General features: G+C 39.5%; 1 protein-coding gene across 3 annotated transcripts; it reads left to right on the plus strand.

The window, feature by feature from the left end:
- The first annotated feature begins 2,577 nt into the window (after positions 1-2,577).
- lgi1a (leucine-rich, glioma inactivated 1a) lies at positions 2,578-19,389 on the plus strand. Of its 3 annotated transcripts, none has more exons than XM_051651147.1 (8): positions 2,578-3,043; positions 3,142-3,213; positions 5,780-5,851; positions 5,967-6,038; positions 6,831-6,902; positions 7,009-7,178; positions 7,290-7,454; positions 14,652-19,389. In XM_051651147.1, the coding sequence occupies exons 1-8, from the start codon at positions 2,820-2,822 to the stop codon at positions 15,467-15,469; spliced, it is 1,665 nt and encodes a 554-aa protein (XP_051507107.1). In that variant the 5' UTR covers positions 2,578-2,819; the 3' UTR covers positions 15,470-19,389. The 3 variants fall into 3 exon arrangements, with proteins under 3 accessions (XP_051507107.1, XP_051507110.1, XP_051507108.1); XM_051651150.1 differs by lacking the exon at positions 14,652-19,389 and adding an exon at positions 8,954-9,019; XM_051651148.1 differs by lacking the exons at positions 2,578-3,043; positions 3,142-3,213 and adding an exon at positions 3,268-5,533.
- The last annotated feature ends 3,441 nt before the right edge of the window (positions 19,390-22,830 follow it).

Raw genomic sequence — 22,830 nt, forward strand, 5'->3', positions numbered from 1 at the left:
TAACTGGTCAGAGCGCAGGGTCAGCCATGATACGGCACCCCTGGAGCACATAGGGTCAAGGGCCTTGCTCAAGGGCCCAACAGTGGTATCTTGGTGGTGCTGGGGCTTGAACCCCCGACCTTCTTGTCAGTAACCCAGAGCCTCAACTGCTGAGCCACCACTGCCCCTTGATGCAACTTTATACTCCTTTAATTTAATTTCTTGTACTAAATCTTCAATAATCCAACCAAAGCTAGTTTTCTTTCCTTTTCCATGTTTTACCAAGTTTCCCTGCTATCTTTGCCTTTGGGACAGCAGGGACACCAAGGCGCACTACCACAGGCGGGACTGGCCACAGCGGACCAAGTTCTCTGTGGGGAGGAACAACGTCAAGTGGGAGCCACTGGTGGACCCCCGGAAGGTGCTGATGCCACCACTGCACATCAAATTGGGCCTTATGAAACAATTTGTCAGAGCTCTAGATAAGGAGACGGCAGCCTTCAAGTACTTCAAGTCACTACATCGACACAACGTCGAGTGAGTGACAGATATGGAACCTAGTTTTACACGATCTGGCAAATCTTTACCTTCCAACTTTTGTCGCATAGACAAACTATCGACTCTGCTCCTTTCTCTGTTCATTTGCAAATGACTTGCTTCCATGATTTTCCCTCCTTCAAGATTCTTTTTTTAGTTCCTCCATTGGGAGTTATCCCAATGGGACCCCAGATATCACTCCATACACCCATGAATTTTGACCAACTATCTTATAGTTCATTACCATTTGCTTGCCCACCATTTTTTGATTTATTGCTTTATTTTTCTGCTCTTCGTTATTGCATGTTATCATCAATCTGCCGTCCTGTAGTATTTTAGCAAATTTAATTTCACCTACTAGTTTCCTTAATTCATGAGTCAACGCCACTGGATTCATTCCTGCTTTACCATTTCTTCCTTTACATTTCAGTATTACCTGGTATTCCTTCCTATTCTTATCCCTTTCAATTTCCTCTCCCTCACTACCTATGGATGTTCCGATCCTTCCGCTTTCCCTTTTTTCTCTTTTTTGTTTTATATTTTCCTGTCCTTCTTTCTACCTGTGTCCATCCTGCCTCCATTCCTCCTCATCTTCATTTGTGTCTTCCATTCCTCTTTTAGTCTATGATCCATTCCCAGTTCTATTTCCTCGAGATCTTATCATTTCAAGATAAATTTTAAGTTTTCTCCAACCTCACGCTCCTAACTCCTTCAACGCTGATTTCAGACCTGGGTTAGGTTGCAACAGCTGTGCGTAAGGTCTCACATAAATTGGGACTAAAGTTCACACTAAGGGCTTAGTAACTACTTGTAACTAAGTCAGTGCTTAATTTGGTTGCACCACCTGTTTTTAATGCAAGACTTAACTAGTAGGACGTAAGCTCTCCTTAACGTAATGCGTAGTTACATAATATGACGTTTACCTGTACTGATCCAATAAACAGCCTTCAAATTTGTACACAGAAGTGTTATAAAGCTGTGAACTTCAATTTGATCTTGTTAGGGTTGATGTTCAAACCTTGTTTGCTCACGTAACTGTCAGCTGTAATAAATTATATACCCATTAAAATACGATATGTAATAAAAGTAGATTTGATAAATAGTATATTTGCCCTGTGTAAATAACAATATAGAGGAACTGTATCTAAAATAAATGAGGGGTGATAAATAAATACATATACAACAGGCTAGAAAAAATAGACATTTATTCATTTTAATATCCTATATATATATTGAATGTGTTGAAGCTTGACACCGGGCGACGCACCCTGAAAACCGCACCGTTAGAACGCTTTCATGCTGACGAGCCGCTTAAAAGTACGTTTTTTTATTATTATTTATTTATTTATTTATTTATTTATTTATTTATTTTTTGTCAAACAAATGAATTCTGCGCTTGCCCAGTATTCAAATCTAAAAAAAATGTCGTCTTATGGAAAATAGTTGCACACCAAAAGTATAATAATTGACATTTATTAATCACAGGGGTTAGTACTTGACACACACAAATGGACATCCACAGCAGCAGTCTCTATAAAACGAGTATATAAAATGGCTGTGTCACGTTTGGAAGGATGCGTCCTCCGGAGGCCGCCTTTGTCGGCCGCATACGTAATCGAGGCTGTCTCGTTTCATTTTTTTTATTTTTTTTTTTCTATTGTCAATGCCTTTTATGTATATGCGCTTATATTTATACAATTGTTAACCTTTTTTGCATTCCCAATAAAAAAATAAAAAAAATAAAAAAAAGAAAACAGCCTCGATGACGTATGCGGCCGACAAAGGCGACCTCCGGAGGACGCATCCTTCCAAACGAGACCTGTGATTCGTGCATCGAGAGCAGCGCTGATTAATGTAGCTGGTACCATGTGACGTAATGCACAGCTTCAGTAGTGGTTATGAATAATATTTTACACGTGAATAATTACACTGATAATCTTTAATAGACTTTGAAATTGAAAATATACAGTGATAATTGAAAGCAGACGAATTATTATTTGAGCCCATCGTATCTGACCAAATTAGAGACCACTTTCGGACAACGAAGCCCCGCCCGTTCTTTTACTTCTTTGTAGTGCTGTTTGTCTTTCTACCCTCTTCTTCTATTTCTATGGATTGTACTTGCTTGAACAGTAATACAGATCTGGTTCGATATAAATAAAAAGTCGTTATTATTTGTTATTCCTCGCGTACGGGAGTTTATTTCGTTTCGTTATGAGATTGTGGTTCGCAGCAGTACAGTCGGAGCAGTATCGGTGACGAGCATCGAACAGGAACCCGTTCAAGACATTATTTCATTTTGAATGCTTGGAGGTGCAGTTCTGGTCCGGCCCAGACTGACTGGTTCAGTAAAGATGGGTTTCAAGTGGACTGTGTTGTTCTGGTTGCTGTGTTTGTTAATACTGGTTAACGGGAGCAAGAGGAGACACGCGCACTGTCCCATATTATGTACCTGCAGTAAAGATAACGCTTTATGTGCCAATACCGAATCAATACCGAGGAGCGTCCCACCCGATGTCATTTCACTGTGAGCATTAATAATGATAATAGTCGCTGATAACAGTCTGATAAGTCGCTAAGCCTGTTCCTGTCTTCATTTATGCTGTTTTTGTTTAAATGTTTCAGATCATTCGTGAAGTCCGGCTTTAATGAAATCCCTAAAGAGAGTTTTATTCACACACCAGCCCTGCATCTCCTGTAAGGCTCCTCAACATTACGAGACAGTCATGTTTTCATATGGAGGGATGATCAAAATTGATGAAAACAAATAACACAGTTATGCCTAGTCATATTAACATTTTTACATTCTCTATGAATTCTAAAAGTATTCATAATGTGATCACTTATAATCAGTTGTATGTTCTCATAAATAACATTTATATAATAATAATAACTCTGTATTATAAAGTGAAAATTTATAATACAGTTGTCGCAAAAATATTCAACACTCAAACCACACTTAAAAATGTTAAGAGTCTAATTTAAAACTGTCTTTGTATTATGTAACAAAATATAAATCAAAATGGCATTTATATTAAGAAAGCATAAGCACAGCTTTTAAACTAAACATTTCTAAAATTAAAATAAAAAAATTAGTCAGGTTTCAAAATATATACAGTATAAAAATAAATAGATATAGGTATATTATTAAGAATAATATACAGTTGAAGTCAGAAGTTTACATGCACCGTAGCCAAATACATTTAAATTCAGTTTTTCACAGGTCCTGACATTTAATCATCGAAAACATCCCATCACTACTTTATTTTAAGAATGTGAAATGTTGCCAGGGCCTGGGTAGCTCAGTGAGTATTGAAGCTGACTACCACCCCTGGAGTCGCAAGTTCAAATCCAGGGCATGCTGAGTGACTCCAGCCAGGTCTCCTAAGCAACCAAATTGGCCCAGTTGCTAGGGAGGGTAGAGTCACATGGGGTAACCTCCTTGTGGTCGTGATTAGTGGTTCTCGCTCTCAATGGGGCATGTGGTAATTTGTGTGTTGATCATGGAGTGTAGAATGAGCCTCCACATGCGGGGTCTCTGCGGTGTCATGTGATAAGATGCGTGGATTGATGGTTTCAGAAGCAGAGGCAACTGAGTCTTGTCCTCCGCCACCCAGATTGAGGTGAGTAACCGCGCCACAACGAGGACCTACTAAGTAGTGGGAATTGGGCATTCCAAATTGGGAGAAAAGGGGATAACATTTTTTTTTTTTTTAAATCAGATTGAGGTCAGGGCTTTGTGATGGCCACTCCAATACCTTGACATTGTTGTCCTTAAGCCATTTTGCCACAACTTTGGGGGTATGCTTGGGGTCTTTGTCCATTTGGAAGACCCATTTGCAACCGAGCTTTAACTTAACAGCTGATGTCTTGAGATGTTGCTTCAATATATCCACATAATTTTCCTTCCTCACCAGTCCCTCCTGTAGCAAAGCACCCCCACAACATGATGCTGCCATCCCCATGTTTCACAGTTGGGATGGTGTTCTTCAGCTTACAAGCCTCAACCTTTTTCCTCCAAACATAACAATGGTCATTATGGTCAAAGTTCCATTTTCCAATTTCCAGAGGAAATTTCTCCAAAAAGTAAGACCTCTGTGCCCATGTGCACTTGCAAACTGTAGTCTGGCTTTTTTATGGTGGCTTTGGAGCAGTTGCCTCTTCCTTGCTGAGCAGCATTTCAGGTTATGTCGATATAGGACTCGTTTTACAGTGGATATAGATACTCGTCTACCTGTTTCCTCCAGCATCTTCACAAGGTCCTCTGCTGTTGTTCTGGGATTGATTTGCACTTTTAGCACCAAACTATGTTCATCTCTAAGAGACAGAATGCATCTCCTTCCCGAGCGGTATGATGGCTGCGTGGTCCAGTGGTGTTTATACTTGCGTACTGTTGTTTATACAGATGAACGTGGTATCTTCAGGCATTTGGAAATTGCTCCCAAGGATGAAATAGACTTGTGGAGATCCACCATTTTTTTTTTTTTTTTTCTGAGATCTTGGCTGATTTCTTTTGATTTTGCAATGAAGTCAAGCAAAGAGGCACTGAGTTTGAAGGTAGGCCTTAAAATGCATCCTCAGGTACACCTTCAATTGATTCCAATTAGCCTATCAGAAGCTAATTGGCTAATTGCCTAAAGGCTTGACATCATTTTCTGGAATTTTCCAAACTGCTTAAATGCACAGTTAACTTAGTGTATGTAAACTTCTGACCCACTGGAATTGTGATATAGTCAATTAAAAATGAAACAATCTGTCTGTAAACAATTTTTGGAAAGTGTCATGCACCAAGTAGATGTCCTAAACGACTTGCCAAAACTATAGTTTGCTAATATGAAATCTGTGGAGTGGTTAAAAAATGAGTTTTAATGACTTCAACCTAAGTGTATGTAAACTTCTGACTTCAACTGTATATGTCTTGCTGCTCTGGTTTATCCTGCTCTGGCTTCTTTTGGAACTATTTTCATTGGTGGACCTAAAATAAAATAAAAATGTCTGAGAACGCGCAAAAAACAGTGTAAGAAGCATTCAGAATCATTCTGTCACTTTGTTTAATTTCCTTTTTCCAATATACTTTTCCATGTTTTTTTAATTCCATGTTACCACAGTTCTACTCTAGCAACAACTTTAGTAACTATTGTACTGTGCCAGAAATGTTTTGTAAGGGAAATCAGTCACTTGAATGTTCAATCTAGTCAATGTTAAAGGCAGTAATGTAAAGCTTACTCATATTATAAGTCTCAATATATATTATTTCTCCTAGTCTTTTCACAGCAAACACATTTGACTCTATAAATGAAGATGCATTTCGTGGTCTTCCTCACCTGGAGTATCTGTAAGTGATTTTATTAGCTGTTAATTATTTCTGCGGCATGCAGACACTTTCACTGATCTGATTGACTTTGTTTTTTTTTATTGTTTTTTTTAACTAACTTTGTGTTTTTCTCCAGGTTCATTGAAAACAACCAAATCAAGTCCATATCACCTTTTGCCTTCAGAGGACTCAAATCCTTAATTCACTTGTAAGGACTTCAGCATAATACGACTGGATTATATTGATTAAAACCATCCAGTGTGACAAATTTGCTTTGAGTATATGACATAATGTCCACAGTTTTAGGTTCTTTTCAGAGCAGGTGTAGTGAGTTTATTTAGATTGTAGTTTCATTTCAAGAAATACATTTTCACTGTTTATTGTCCTATCTAGTAGCCTACTAAGGAGCAAGTCAATGCAATAATAATTTATAAAGATAAAACTTTCTTTTGCTGAATTCATTTTTTCTTGAAAATATGTGATGTCATTCATTTTGCCCCAGCCTATGATGTAGAGCACATAGGCATATATTTGTAATTGAACTGCAGATGTCTCCTTACTGTTCTGAGAATTGGGAATACTGGGATAAACCACAGCGCTTGTTATCCTGAAAAAAAATGACGGGCCTTGAGTGATGAAATAAATAAATTCAAAGGCACCTTTAACCCACTGTTAAAATCTTCTAATAGTGAATGTCCACCTGACTAACTAAAAGTTTCTCTTAATTAAAAAAAAAAAACAGACTAGAGAGATGTCTATATTGCACCCACTTATTAATATATATATATATATATATATATATAAAAAAAAACACATTTACTTTGTCATGTAACTGTCTGTATTTTTTCAGTTGATTAGCCTTTATTTCACTAATATTCAAAGATGCAATCAGCAAGCTTGATTCATTCTATATGAGTGCAGAGATTAGATATATTACATAGGTCTGGTTTATCTCTACTAATCAAGAGTATAATTTGTTTCTTTAAAAATGTTATTGCAGAAGCCTGGCCTACAATAACCTGGAGACATTACCGAAAGATCTTTTCAAAGGATTGGAAGCTTTGACTAAAGTGTATGTATGCAAATGTGTGACATAATTTATATATAGTAACTGTCAGTGATATATAACACCAATGAAAGCTCAGATTAATTTTTTTGTTGTTGTTGTTTGTTGTTAGAGATTTGAGAGGCAATCTTTTCAGCTGTGATTGTAAGCTGAAGTGGTTAGTGGATTGGATGTATCATACAAATGCAACTGTGGATCAGATCTATTGCAATGGCCCTGAATCTTACCAGGGCAAGAAAATCAATGACCTTGTGCCGCAGTCATTTGATTGCATTACAACAGGTTGGTTATTCATCATAATGTATATTCATTATATTCACTGCATTTACTCGACACCAAATGAAGAGTTGTCAGAATCTTTAACATTTGGCAATTTGATTGTTGGTTCTACAGATTTTTCATTGCAGAAGTCACTTGAATTTCAGTCCATTTCTGTCGAGGCTTTTGCGTTTGGTGGTGACCAGTATGTAGTATTCGCTCAGCCTTTCATCGGTAGGTGTAGTTTCATGGAATGGGATCATGTCCAAATGGAATTCCGAAACTTCGATAACATCACAAGTAAGCAAATTACAATGGAGTCTGTTGCATACTTACAATGTCTAACATTACGCATTGACTTTCACATTGGAATTTAGATTGCACTGTTAAGGAATAGTTCACCCACAAATTTTAATATTGTCATCATTTACTGACCCTCATGTTGTTCCAATCCCATATGGCTTCCTTTCTTCCATGGAATACAAAAGGAGATATTAGGCAGAATGTTTATGCTGCTCTTGTTCATCCAAAGAAAGCATACAGTGACAAGATTCTGTCAAGTTCGACGTGTAACTCAGTGATGGTTCCACTTAGTTCTGCAAATAATCATCAGTCATAATCAATAATGAAAATAATCCACAACAAAATTCATTATCAGTTGTTTAGATATGTGCGATGTGCACGGATAAATGTAGTCAGAGACGTCACTTTACAGTAGTGACTTACATTTAGTAACGTGCATTTTAAGTTTTATCTTACATCAAACTTCACTGAGCAAGCGAGCGTGCATGCACCTGCGTCAATCAAACCGATCGCAACGGAGAAAAGGAGCACAATCCTTGTGATTAAACTATGCCGTTAGATAAACATTGGTTTAAACATCAAATTTAGGTTTAATTGTAACCGTAATTTAAAAAACAATAGCTTAAAAGAACATTAACTGTACAGAATCCCTCATATTTATAGAATAAAGACATTATAACATTCTTCATCTTATCAATTATCACTTAGATTGCGGTTTTGTTTTTTGTATTATCAATTATAATTGAGTGGTATAAATTGTCCAAACTGAGGATGCAATTTATATGGTAACATTTATATTATAAAATCTTTTTTGGTACACAATGTATAGCATACATTCATTTATGCTTTGTAATTTTAATTAAAAAAAATATATATGATCGAATAATCAAAGAAATTATTGAACATGAATCGATTATCAAAATAATCATTAGTTCCAGCTAGACCTGTTGCAATAATTAAATAATCATCTGATCGCAGTTATTTGATCTAACCATGGTTATTTGAGATAATCGCAATTATTGTGCACTTCAAATTCCAATCATATTTAATGCCCAAATAAGGGAATTTGAAGCTAATAGAAAAATGCCAATGTTCCACATCATCAACAACCACAACATATTTGTGTCATTCAGTTGGACTCTGAGCATCAGTGAGACGCACTGCAGACATCAACCAGAGCAGCTCCTGTCTGGAAGAGGGCACGAAGTGCTTCTCAAGCGCTCTGATGCACTGTAAAAAATTCATATTTAGTAACTAGTTCCACAGAATTTTTACATTCACTCAGTTTCTTTCTTCAAAGTATTAACTGAATGATTCTTGTTTAGTTGGCTCAAACTGAACTCCAATTTAAAATAGTATGTTAGCTCAACTAGTTTCATAGTTCACTCAAATAAGTAATTCAACTGATTGTTTTAAATAACTTTTGTTTAAAGCATTGTTAATCATGTTTAATTAGAATAAGGCCTTTTTATTTTTTATTTTAACTATAACTACAGGTTGGTGCTCCAGGTTGATTACATGAGGTATCTGCTTCTGTGAGAGTGCAGATGTCAGCTTCTTCTTTCCTCACCACAGATGATAAAGGGCACAAATAGCGGGATTATTATTTAAAAAAAATCTATCATACATCTCGTATGTGTCTCACCTGCTTAACATTTATCTAACGAGCCGTCAGGTGTGCGCACTCTTCCCAACGAGCGAGAGACCGGCAATGTGCAACAGCAAATGAAAGAGCGCAAGAGGAGTAAAAGACACTGGGAAGCAGAAGATAAAAAATAATCACCCACGTCTCCCGAACTGCTGTCTCATCATTATTTTCAGGTTTTTTGCCTTGTTGTTTAATTAGTACAATAACGGGTGCGAGCTCGTATTTCATGTTCTTTGTTGACATATAATCACGAAATCAGCTCTCCCTTTGCCATGTGAGCGAGTTTGTGAATTAATTTCGGGATCGTAGTTTCATTATGGTGTGCGTTTGATACATCCAGTCTGCGATCAGTTTTGTAGGATGCACTTGGCTTTAGGATATGCGCATGTTTCTAACATCTGTCTCTGGCGAGCGCATACACCAATCAGCCACAACATTAAAACCACTTGCCTAATATTGTGTAGATCCCCCTCGTGCCGCCAAAACAGCGCCAACCCGCATCTCAGAATAGCATTCAGAGATGATATTCTTCTCACAACAATTGTAATCTTTTACATCGGTTGTCTGAGTTACCGTAGACTTTGTCAGTTCAAAGCAGTCTGACCATTCTCTGTTGACCTCTCTCATCAACAAGGCATTTCCGTCCACAGAACTGCCACTCACTGGATGTTTTTAGTTTTTGGCACCATTTGGAGTGAATTCTAGAGACTGTTGTGTGTGGAAATCCCAGGAGATCAGCAGTTATAGAAATACTCAAACTAGCCCATCTGGAATCAACAATCATCCTTGTGATTATCTAATCAGCCAATCGTATGGCAGCAGTGCAGTGAATAAAATCATACATATACGGGTCAGGAGCTTCAGATTATGTTCACATCAACCATCAGAATGGGGAAAAATGTGATCTCAGTGATTTGGACCGTGGCATGATTGTTGGTGCCAGATCTCCTGGGATTTTCACACACAACAGTCTCTAGAATTCACTCCGAATGGTGCCATAAACTAAAAACATCCAGTGAGCGGTAGTTCTGTGGACAGAAATGCCTTGTTTATGAGAGAGGTCTACAGAGAATGGCCAGACTGGTTCAAACTGACAAAGTCTACGGTAACTCAGATAACCGCTCTGTACAATTGTGGTGAGAAGAATATAATCTTACAAATGCTATTCTGAGATGTGGGTTGGCGCTGTTTTGGCGGCATGAGGGGGACCTACACACTATTAGGCAGGTGGTTTTAATATTGTGGCCAATCGGTGTAAGCGCCACTGCGCTGCCACTTTCTCTGAATCGATTTTTTTCTCCCACACCTACTTCAGTCGGGTCACTCGCACCGCCTAAATATTTTTGCACACAGTAATTTTCTGTCGCAAATGCAAAATGGTCACACTGTAGAGTCATGTTTAATGAGTTATTACAGAGCGAGTTATTTCATTCCTTGACTTAAATAAATTATGAAAATAAATTATACACTTGTCCAAAATATGTTTTATGATATGTATGCATGTGGTATCTGTATCGCGATACTGACCTTTTTTTTTTTTTTGCGGTACGTACCTTATCCTTAGGCTTGTTGTATCTGTTGACTGGATTTGGGTGTTTTAGTCCAGACAACATCAGACAGGGTGCACATTGACTGGATTTCAATATGACACTTCTTTCAGTGTTATTGTGATAAATTTCTGCAAATGTAATATAATATGTCTTCTTAGCTACACACACCCAAAAATGCTGATTCAACTTGATATTTTTGCTCTCCCAACTTTTTATTAGTTGGAATTTTTACAGTCTGCAGAGGCTTGTGCCAAACTAAACAAGTATAAACACAGTAAATGCAAAGCGCTCCAGCTTCACTTTACATGATTATGTAATAGAAAATGTGTCTGATCATAGGGGGTTCAAAAACGCAGTGTTAATCAATCAATCAATCAGTGATAAAATGATGAAACGAAATCTCAAAGGTTTTGCTTCATGAGAAATAAGGGCTCGTGGTTTAATCAAAGAGCATTACAATAACATGTGAAAGTGAAGAAATTAGGACAGAAATATTTGATATTGCATAATATAATATACTATAAATATAAAAAAATATATATTTAAAAATGTAAATTTTACTTTTTATTTAAAAATAATAACAAATATGAGTTCCAAAAACAACAGTGTAGATGTGAAACTGACCAAATTAAAGTTGACCAAAAGAGAGACATTTTTTAAGTATTTAGAAATATTTTGATATTTAAAACATTATTTGTCTTGTCATTTATACGTTTTTTAAGCCTTAAAAGGAAATCATATATCCCTATTTTTAATATTTGAATTATATATTTGAAGTTAAATATGTAAAAATTACTTCTTAAAGGAATAGTTCACCCAAGAATGAAAATTGTCTCATCGTTTACTCACCCTCATGCCATCCCAGATGTGTATGACTTTCTTTCTTCAGCAGAATACAAATTATGATTTTTAGAAGAATATCTCAGCTCTGTAGTTCCATACAATGCAAGTGAATGGATGCCAAAATTTTGAAGCACCAAAATCTACATAAAGGCAGCATAAAAGTAGTCCATAAGACTCCAGTGGTTAAATCCATGTGTTCAGACACAATATGATAGATGTGGTTGAGAAACAGATTAATGTTTGTAATATTTTTGTCAAATTCTCCTCCCTGCCAGTAGGGGCGATATGCACAAAGAATGTGAATCACCAAAAACAAAAGAAGGAGAAAGGACTTAAATATTGATCTGTTTCTCACCCACACCTACTGAAGTAGGGCTGGGCGATATGTCTTAAATTATTTCTCGATATTTTTCAGCCTATTGACAATATTTGATATCTCGATAATTATGTAATGGCTCCAAAATGTTTTTTTTTTGTTGTTTTTTTATCAGAGAAAATATAATTTCATCCAAACAGCCATTGTAGCCAAGAAGATTCAATATTTTAAAGACATAAAATTAAAATATAATAATTAGTTTAAAAAATAATAATAATAAACACAAGGGAGAATGAAATTCAATCATTTTCATTGAAATGCACTTTATATTTATATTTCATATACAATGATACATAGTAGATTAAAGGGATAGTTCAATTCAGTCATTGTTTACTCAACCCTGTGTTGTGATAACCCTATATGACTTTCTTTTTTTTCTTTTTTTTTCTTAACACAAAGGGAGAAATTTTGAAAAAAATAAAATGTTATGTTATACAATGGCAGCTTATGGTGACAACCTCTTCAAGCTTCAAAAGGATGCAAAAGTATAATTCAGAAGTCTAATAAATTATTGCATGAGACTCATAATTCTAATGAAAGCACACGATAAGGTTTGATGAGAAACAAACCGAAATCTAATATATTATTTAGTGAAACTGATGATGGACCATTGCTCTCATCAGACGCATTCACGAGGCTGCACAAGACCAGTAGTTCACGCAGCCCGCTGGCGAAAAGGGGCGTTCAGGCGAAAATGTGTTTTGTTTATCTAAAAAAAAGACTGCCACAGTGATACTAAAGTACAGAACACAACACAGCTACACACAAACCAGAGAACCGAACTTACAAAACATGTCAGAAGAGTTTGTAGTCCAAGAACAGCCTTATTATTATTTTTTAGACGGAGTACTTGAAGAGGTGGTCACCATAAACTGCCATTGTATGACATCACTGAGCACAAAATGTATTCACAATTTCTCCCTTTGTGTTAATAAAAAGAAAGAAAGTCATATTGGGTTATAACAACACAGGCATAAGAAAACAATGACTGAATTAAAATTTTTGGGTGAACTATCCCTTTAATAAAAAGCATTATTTACCTTCAAATGTTTTTACTAATACATTTTTGTGAATGAACACGGTGTGCAAAGCTACTGCACTGACTTATTTTTGAAACCCCAGTTGAACATTGCATAATACTAAATTATTGCTGTGGGACACATCAGGTTTATTATTATAATATAATGCTGAATTAACATTATTATTCTTGTTATTAGATTTGCATTACTCAAAAGTAATATATTTCTGTCCTGTTTACTTCACCTTCACTTGGAGCTTTTATTTTGACACCGAAAGTGCTGTCGTATTTACTTCAACTTTACGAGGAGCTTTTATTTCGATACAGAAAAGGCAATGTGTATTTGATAGTTTACAATGTTCCACATTTCCTGAAATGCTGTAATCTCTGCCTTTTCTGTTATAAAAGCACCGTGATTGTAGATTTTTATATCTTGTAGTGGTTACTAATGTTTGGAATTGAGCGAATGCTTGAACCTGCATTACATGAACTACACAATGCACGTGAACTGATCTGAGACCGCCGCCATGTGCATGCACACAAATCAGCGTGTCACCTGTTTGTTCTGAATCACACAGAGTTTTATCTGTCTTTAAATCACAGCCTTATATGGATTAATAATCACATATGACCAACTTGCCATTTTGATGTTATTTTGATGAATTGTGCAGCCCTGAAGTATCATGAAATTAGTCTACTGATGTGCTCTTTATGAAACTTAATGGCCAAATGAAAGCACATTAAAATCATTGTGATATTCACGATATTGGTCAATTTTACATAGTCAGCAAAATTATCTAGATTATATCGTTAATATTCGATATATCCCCCAGCCCTATTCTGAAGATAAGGATTTAACCACCAGAGTCATCTGGGGTACTTTTATTTTGCCCTTATGTGGATTTTGGAGCTTCAAAATTTTGGCATCCATTCACTTGCATTGTGTGGACCTACAGAGCAGAAATATTCTTCTAAAAATCTTCATTTGTGTTCTTCTGAAGAAAGAAAGTCATACACATCTGGGATGGCATGAGGGAGAGTAAATGATGAGACAATTTTCATTTTTGGGTGAACTATTCCTTTAAGGTGTATGAAGCACACATGCACCTTAAGAAACATGACAATTAAGGGCCAGGGAAGCTCAGCGCCTATTAACACTGACTACCACCCCTGGAGTCGTGAGTTCGAATCCAGGACGTGCTGAGTGACTCCAGCCAGGTCTCCTAAGCAACCAAATTGGCCCGGTTGTTAGGGAGGGTAGAGTCACATAGGGTAACCTCGTGGTCATGATTAGTGGTTCTCGCTCTCAGTGGGGTGCGTGGTAAGTTGTGCATGGATCACGGAGAGTAGAAGAGGCAGAGGCAACTGAGACTTGTCCTCCGCCACCCGGATTGAACCGCGCCACCACGAGGACCTACTAAGTAGTGGGAATTGGGCATTCCAAATTGGGAGAAAAGGGGATAAAAAAAGAAAAAAGGAACATGACAATTTCTATGACAATTAATCGTGAAAGTTTAAAAAAGACAATCATCTTAGCCCTAAAACAGATAAATTAATCGTCATAATCGCAATTATTTGTGCGAAAATTAATCGTCAGCCAAATTTCATTATAGTTTTAGCCCTAGTACCATTCACAAAACAAACTGTACCTCAGCAAAACACAAATAATCAGTCATAATTTACTGTAAACTCGTGATAATGGTGGTGGCAATGGTTTTGTTCAACTTTCAGATGATTTCAAAAATCCTTTTCTCCACAGGCACTTCCACGGTCATCTGCAAACCTCTCGTCATTGATAGTCAACTCTTCATCATAGTCGCACAACTGTTCGGCGGCTCACACATCTACAAGAGAGATATCTCAGCAAACAAATTCATCAAAATCCAAGACATTGACATTTTGAAAATAAGAAAGCCAAACGATGTGCAAATCTTCCACATTGATGGAGAGTCTTTCTTCATCATTGCAGATAGCTCCAAAGCCGGCTCCACCACAATTTACAAATGGAACGGCAATGGCTTCTACTCCCATCAGTCCTTGCATCCCTGGCACAGGGACACAGATGTGGAGTATCTGGAAATTTCTGGGAAACCTCATCTGATCTTGTCCAGCAGCTCTCAACGGCCCGTCATTTATCAATGGAACAAGAGCACCAAGCAGTTTGAACGGCGCACAGACATTCCCGAGATGGAGGATGTGTATGCTGTGAAACATTTCACTGTGAACAGCAAGCTGTACATTTGCCTAACCCGCTTCATCGGAGACTCAAAAGTGATGAAATGGGATGGTAACATGTTCACTGAGATCCAGACCATGGCCTCGCGTGGCTCCATGGTCTTCCAGCCATTCTCTATAGCCAACTGGCAGTACGCCATCCTGGGCAGCGACTATGCCTTCACTCGAGTCTATCGCTGGGATGCAAAGAAGAACCAGTTCATTCACTTCCAGGAACTGAACATTCAAGCACCCAGGGCTTTTTCTCTGGTCTTTATTGACAACAGGGAATTCCTCCTTGGCTCTAGTTTTAAGGGGCTGACCCGTATATATGAACATCTTGTCCTTGATTTGAGCAGCTGATTGGTTCATTAAAACCAATGTGGGTGGGTGCTGATAAACAAGGGTCTCATAGTGTCAGCTTGCATGATGGTGCCGTTGATTAGATACCGCCATTTTAATTCTCAGTGTTCTTTGAAATGACCTACTCATTTGGCTCTTCATCCTCTTGCGCTCATTCATTTCCGTTGTATTTCTACTTTGTGACTGCTGCTGAAATACTTGTTATACTATTTATTAATGTGTTTCTCACAAATGAATCTGGGAATTTAATTGTTTACTGCTCTTGTAAATTATGTATTTTCATGTGGCAGCTGGTTGACTTGAATTTGATATGCAGATTGAACAGTTGAACTTTCTGAGTAGTGTGTAGTGGTATCGTTGATTTTTAACATTGCCTGTTTGTATAGTTCTAACACAACCAGTGACAACCAATGGGATACAAAAATTTCTTAAGAGACGATCTCTTGACTCTTTATATCACCAAATGAGGAAACGTCTCGGTCGTAACCTCAGTTCCCTGATATAGGGAACGAGACGTTGTGTCGATGTAGTGACACTATGGGTCGCCCTTGGGAGCCCCAAACACATCTGATCTTTCAGAAAATGCCAATGGGAATTGGCGAGTGGAATTTGCATGCCATTCCCCCGGACATATGGGTATAAAAGGAGCTGGCTTGCAACCACTCATTCAGGTTTTGTGCTGAGGAGCTGAGACAAGTTCCCGGCCATTTCAGTGGGTAGTTCAGTGTTGTGGCAGGAGGGACACAACGTCTCGTCTACAGCAGTGACCGAGACATTCCCCTTCTGTCACTCGCTCGACGTTGTGTCGATGTAGTGACACTAGGGGTCCCTATACAAAACGACACGAGCATCTCATGTGGAGAAGTCCCGTGGTAGGTCCTACCCGAGGGGGGAGGAGTTCTACAAACACGGTGACCGGGGGCAGAGAGACCTCTGCCCAAGGAAGACGCAGTTTACCAACAGGGAAACTTGTTTGTGGAAGATACATCACACGGGGTTACATATGGGCAACCAGCACATGTGGAGCACCTACCCCAGTACAGGGCCTAGTTAGCACACATACTGGGCCGGCAGCAAGTTTCTCCGTAAACTCGCCTGCCACAAGGCTATGGAGAAAGGACATCAAGGGTCCACGACTTTGTGAACACAACTGGGGGTAAAAAGCACACATCTTCACCTCAGGGGAGGGGAAAGGCGCTATGCGCAAATGGTACACCCGGCCAGATGTCCCGGAACTTACCTGTTCGTACCTGACAACACACGGGACGAGACTGACTCAACCCGGAGATTATAGAATCTTGCAAAGTTGTTGGTTGTTGCCCAGCCCACTGCTCTGCAGATGTCTTCTAAAGAGGCACCATTGGTCAGAGCCCAGGAGGCCGCCACACTCCTAGTAGAGTGGGCTCGTAGCCCCAAGGGGGGTGGCACCTCCTGGGCATGATATGCCATAGCGATGGCGTCAATGACCCAGTGGACGATCCTCTGTTTGGAGACAGCACTCCCTTTCCAGACAAAGAGCTGCTTGGAGCTCCTAAAGCTCTGTGTGCGATCCAAATAGGTGTGCAAAGCACGCACCGGACACAGCAACGCCAAGGCTGGGTTGCCTCCTCCTGGGGCAGCTCTTGCAGGTTCACCACCTGATCCCTAAACGGGGTCGTGGGAACCTTGGGCACATAGCCCGGTCAGGGTCTCAGGATCACATGAGAGTAACCCAGACCAAACGCCAGGCACGTTTTGCTGACAGAGAACGCCTGCAGGTCCCCTACCCTCTTGATGGAAGTGAGCGCAGTCAGGAGGGCAGTCTTCAAAAAGAGTGCCTTTAGCTCCACTGACTCCAGAGAACACCAGGTTCTCGGAGGGCGAGATCGGTCGCCGAGCGCAGCTCCTGCATCAATCCCGGGTCAGGACTACTCTTGTGCAGTTCTTTTAGTGCCTTGGCTTGGTGCACTTGCAGGAGAGCCATGGCATGCGGGGCGAATGCGGCCTGTCCAGCAGCACCGTAGGCCTTAGCCACCAGTGACGACATAAGCCTACAGGCCCTGGACGGGAGCCTTGGATCGTTTGGGAACGATCGCTCGTTCGTAGCCAACATGGTGGCCTAAAAAAAAAAAAAAAAAAAAAAAAAAAGGGGGCAGTGGTGGCTCAGTCGTTAAGGTTCTAGGTTACTGATCAGAAGGTCGGGGGTTCAAGCCTCAGCACCGCCAAGATGCCACTGTTGGGCCCTTGAGCAAGGCACTTGACCCTATCTGCTCCAGGGGCACTGTACCCTGCACTCTGACCCCAGCTTAGCTGGGATATGTGAAAAAAAAGAATTTCACTGTATATGTGCAAATGTATAATGTGTGAAAAATAAATATAATTAAAAAAAATAATTATTAAAAACGTACTACAGAGGCCCACTATAGGCCTAACTAAATTTACCATGTTTGTACTGTAATAAAATGGGTTCCCCTGGTGCTAGGCACACAAAACTGTAGAATGTGTCTCGTGGGAAGACCCCGATAGCGTGTGCAAAGTTTGGGAACAATTGCTCCTTCGTAGCCAACATGGCAGACAAGTGCACCGCAACAGCCTGATCCACCTCGGGAATCGCCGAGTATCCCTTGGCCGCACCACCGTCGAGGGTAGTGAGAGCGGAGGAGCCCGAGGACCGGGTCCGGGCAGTAAAAGGTGCCCGCCACGATCACGTGAGCTCATCATGCACCTCCGGGAAGAAAGGTAGGGCAGGGCGCGGCCGTGAGCGGCACTCTGGACCCAGGAACCAAACATCGAGCTGTGTGGGTTCAGGGGGGAGTGGAGGATTCCACGCCAGCCCAACACTCGCAGCCGCCCGGGCAAGCATGGCCGCTAGTTCTGCGTCAGCCTGCGACTGGGCTACCACACCCGAGGGTGGGAGCCCAGCCGAGTCCTCCGCGCCAGACTGGACGGACCCGCTCTCCAATGCTGCTATCGATAACTCATCCTCTTTGCGAGCTCCGAATGAGTTCGCGAACTCGCCCTGAGACTAGCCTGCGGTCTCATCCCAGAACCCGACCGGGGCACACGAGTGTGTTGAGGAATGGGAGGTCTGCGGAGGGGTTTCCCGGCGGAGAAGCTCCCATTGAGGTACCCAAATCGCCCCCAGTGCTAACCGTCTCTGCCTCATACCGTAGGTAGAAGGACCGAGGCGGGGAGCCGCTGGGATGGCTTTTCATCTGATGAAAGAAAGCTGTGACTGCAACGTTGCCATGGTCATGTTCTCGCAATGAGGACACGAACCATCCACAAAAGATGTCTCCGCGTGGGAAGCACCCAAACACGTGAGACAGCGATAGTGGCCGTCAGAAGCGGAGAGATAGCGACCGCAACCAGGAATAATACACAAACGAAAAGGCATCTTTAAAAAGACGCTTTTGTAAGTGCCACTCTTTTAGTAGAAAATATACTCTTTATGAGGAAAGAATATACTCTTTTAGCTGCTGAAGCGCCAAGGGGCGTTCTCTGCACAACACCGGTGCAATAGGGGGAGAAACTGCTGTAATGCGCCGTAAATCCAATAGCTTCACTCGGTATAGAGGTGAATGGATCAGCAGAGTAATTCAGCTTGCTGAACACAACCGCTCGGCTCCAAAGAAAAAATCTGAATGAGTGGTTACAAGCCAGCTCCTTTTATACCCGTATGTCCGGGAGAGTGGCATGCAAATTCCACTTGCCAATTCCCATTGGCTTTTTCTCAAAGATCAGAGGTGTTTAGGGCTCCTAAGGGCGACCCCTAGTGTCACTACATCGACACAACGTCGAGTGAGTGACAGAAGGGGAACCATGCTCTTCTACTGGATAAGTAAGTGTGTGCATGCAGTATCATGCCCACATTTTTTGGAAACTGCTACTAACTTTAAATAAAGACTGTCCACAATGTCAATTGGTTTATGTTGTCAAATCATAAATAGTTTGTACTACACTATAGTACTATAGTTTGTCAGTGAATCAAATGCAGACTTGGATAAAGTTTTTCTTTCTTTTTGGAAGGTGGAAAAAAATATACTTAGTCAATTTTTAGCTCTTGTTCTATGTACGGTAGTCAGTGAAGTTTGAAGGTCCCTCCTTTTCTTTAAAAAAGCAAAAACTGAAGTTACAATGACACACTTACAATGGAAGTGAATGTGGCCAATTTTTGGAGGTTTTAAATGCAGAAACATGAAGCTTATAATTTTATAAAAGCACTTATGTTAATTCTTCTGTTAAAACTCATGTATTATTTGAGCTGTAAAGTTGTTTAAATTTTAATTTTTACAGTCATTTTAGGGTTTGTTGACATTACATCGACATGTCAACAAAGTTGTAAAATTTGCTATAATTTTACACAGAAAAGGTTTGTAAGTGATTTTATCACACTAAAATCATGTTTACATGCATTTTTTTTTGTCTTGTGCGTATACTTCTGAAAAAGTGAGTATTTTAACATTTAAAAAATGGCCCCCATTCACTTCCATTCTAAGTTCCTCACTGTCACCTCAATTTCTGCTTCTTTTTTCTGATTGACAATTTTTTATTGATTTACAATTTGAAAACAGAAAAACAAAACGTATATATACAGAATCAACAATTAACCCCCACTATCACCCCTCCCAATCCCTAACCCCACCCTGGCCCCCAACAACATCCCAGTGGTCGTACATGATTATAGTCACACACAAAAACACAAAATAAAAATAATTATAATCACACATCCATCAATGTCAGATATCCGCCCCATTTCTCCATAAAAAAATTACATTTCCCAAGTCTTCTAAACGACCCTTCTTCAAAGGCCGCCGCATGGTGATCATGACGCTGGTTAGGACCCAACTCTTTATGTGTCTATTCTCAACATCGATGAACGCCCCATCACCCAGAATACAGAGTCTGGTGCAAAATGAAACCCGAGTGCCCAATATATCACACACAAGACTCTGAACCTTCAACCAAAACTCCTGGATCTTAACATACCCCCAGAAGACATGGGTTGTGTCTCCATCCTCAGATTGGCATCGCCAGCAGGTGGGTGTGTCTTTAAGACCAAGCCTATACAATCTAGAGGGGATCCAACAGAATCTATGTAATCTTGAATTGCATAAGATGCACCCTTGTACGTTTTTTAGAATCTTAGCCTAAAATCTAGCCACTCTCCCTTCAATACCAAGTTTAAATCTTTCTCCCATAATCTCTTGAGAGAAGTTGAAGTTCTGTCCCCCAGACTCTGAATTAGCAGGGAGTAATATGCTGATGCCTCATGACCTTTTCCAAAAGCAATAATCACCACTCCCAGAGTATTTGAGGGGTGTATGCTACTCCCAAAAATAGTTCAGAGCAGGTGGCGCAGCTGTAAATACCTATAGAACTGAGATCTGGGAATCCCAAAATGTTGAACCAGATTTTCAAAGGATCTCAACACTCCACTCTCATATAGGACACCGAGTGTATTAACCTCCCTCATAATCCACTCTGACCAGCAGAAAGGGGACTTATTAATAGATCATTTGGGGTTCAGCCATAAGCTTGAGGCAACATTTAAATAAATGTCAGAATTAAACACTCTGGACACTTTTGTCCATACCGAGTGTAAATGCGAGATAACGGGGTGTAATTTAACTTCTCCGGTAAGTTTAATAGAAAGGCTTTGCAATGGCAAAATAGGGGCTAGAACTTCCTGTTCAATACAAAACCAGGGAGAGGCTCTCTCAGGTGGAAGCAACCAGTGAGCCAAATGTCTGAGACCGAACGCATAATAATAAAACAAAATCTTGGGTAGGCCTAGCCCACCATTGTCAGTCGACCTATGCAGCTTACGGAAATGTAATCTGGGACGTTTCCCATGCCAAATGAAGGACTTTGCTATGCTATCAAATTGCTTGAAATAAGAGAGGACATCTATAGGGATTGACCGTAGCAGATAGTTGAATTTTGGAATACAATTCATTTTAATAACATTAATCTTCCCAATCATCGATAAATGTAATGAAGCCCACCTGCCCACATCGTTTGAAAACCTTTTTATTATTAGACCTATTACCTCTGTATCCTGAGAACTTAGAAAAGGAATTAATAATTCTGTGGAGACAAGGCATAGATCTAGAAGGGTCAGAGATGAATAATAAAATATCATCTGCAAAGCAAATGCGCCACACCTCCTGCCATCACCCCTGGAAAATCATCCTCATTTCTTATCGCGGCTGCTAATGGTTCCAGGGCAAGACAGAACAATAATGGGAAAGAGGGCAACCTTGCCGGTGCTCTTATCCAGAGTAAAATAATCTGAAATTAATCCATTTGTTTGTACCGCTGCTACCGGGTGTCTATAAAGTAACTTAAACCATCCAATAAAAGTATTCCTGAACCCATATATTTCCAAAATCTTAAAAAGATAATCCCATTCTACCATATCAAATGCCTTTTCGGCGTTAAGTGAGATGGCCACGACCGGAGTCTGATCATTCAGCACTGACCACATAATATTGATGAAATGCCTAATACTATCAGAAGAGCTGCGGCCTCGAATAAGCCCCACCTGATCTGTATGTATAAGAGATGTCATAACGTTCCTTAATCGGTTAGCCAGAATTTTTGATAATTTTACGTCTAGCTTGATCAGGGAAATTGGACAGTAACTCTCACACTCACTTGGATCTTTGTCCTTTTTAAGAATCAGACTGATCCGGGCTTATGTCATGGTTGGCGGAAGCGTTCCATTCTTTAATGATTCTGTATAAACTTCTAACAAAAGTGGAGCCAGTTCTGTAGCATAAGATCTAAAACATTCAGCGGCAAAATCATCTGGCCCCAGAGCCTTGCCTGTAGGCAAGACCTTAATTACCTCGCCCAGGTCCTCCAAGGTTATCTCAGAATCAAGAGAATTTTTTTTGCTCAGTCGTCAGTTTAGGGAGTTCTAATGGTTCCACAAATTTTCTAATATATTCATCAGTAGACGAAGATGTGGAACTATAAATATCAAGATAGAATTCTTTAAAAGCATTATTTTTTGTGATTAACATTTTTATTAATTTTCAAAACAAAGAAAAACAAAACATATATACAGTGATTCAACATTAACACCCACTACTTCCCCTCCCCGATCAAGAACCCCACCCCAAACGAACATCCCAGTGGTCTTACATAAGAACACACATTTACAGAGAATAAAATATGTGTGTATATATATATATATATATATATATATATATATATATATATATATATATATATATATATATACACACACACATACATATACATACACATACATACACACACACACACACACACACACACATATATATATATATATATATATATATATATATATATATATATATATATATATATACATACACATACACACACAT

Source organism: Myxocyprinus asiaticus, chromosome 23, assembly GCF_019703515.2.
Source record: "Myxocyprinus asiaticus isolate MX2 ecotype Aquarium Trade chromosome 23, UBuf_Myxa_2, whole genome shotgun sequence".
In the NCBI taxonomy this organism is placed as follows: Eukaryota; Metazoa; Chordata; class Actinopteri; order Cypriniformes; family Catostomidae; genus Myxocyprinus; species Myxocyprinus asiaticus.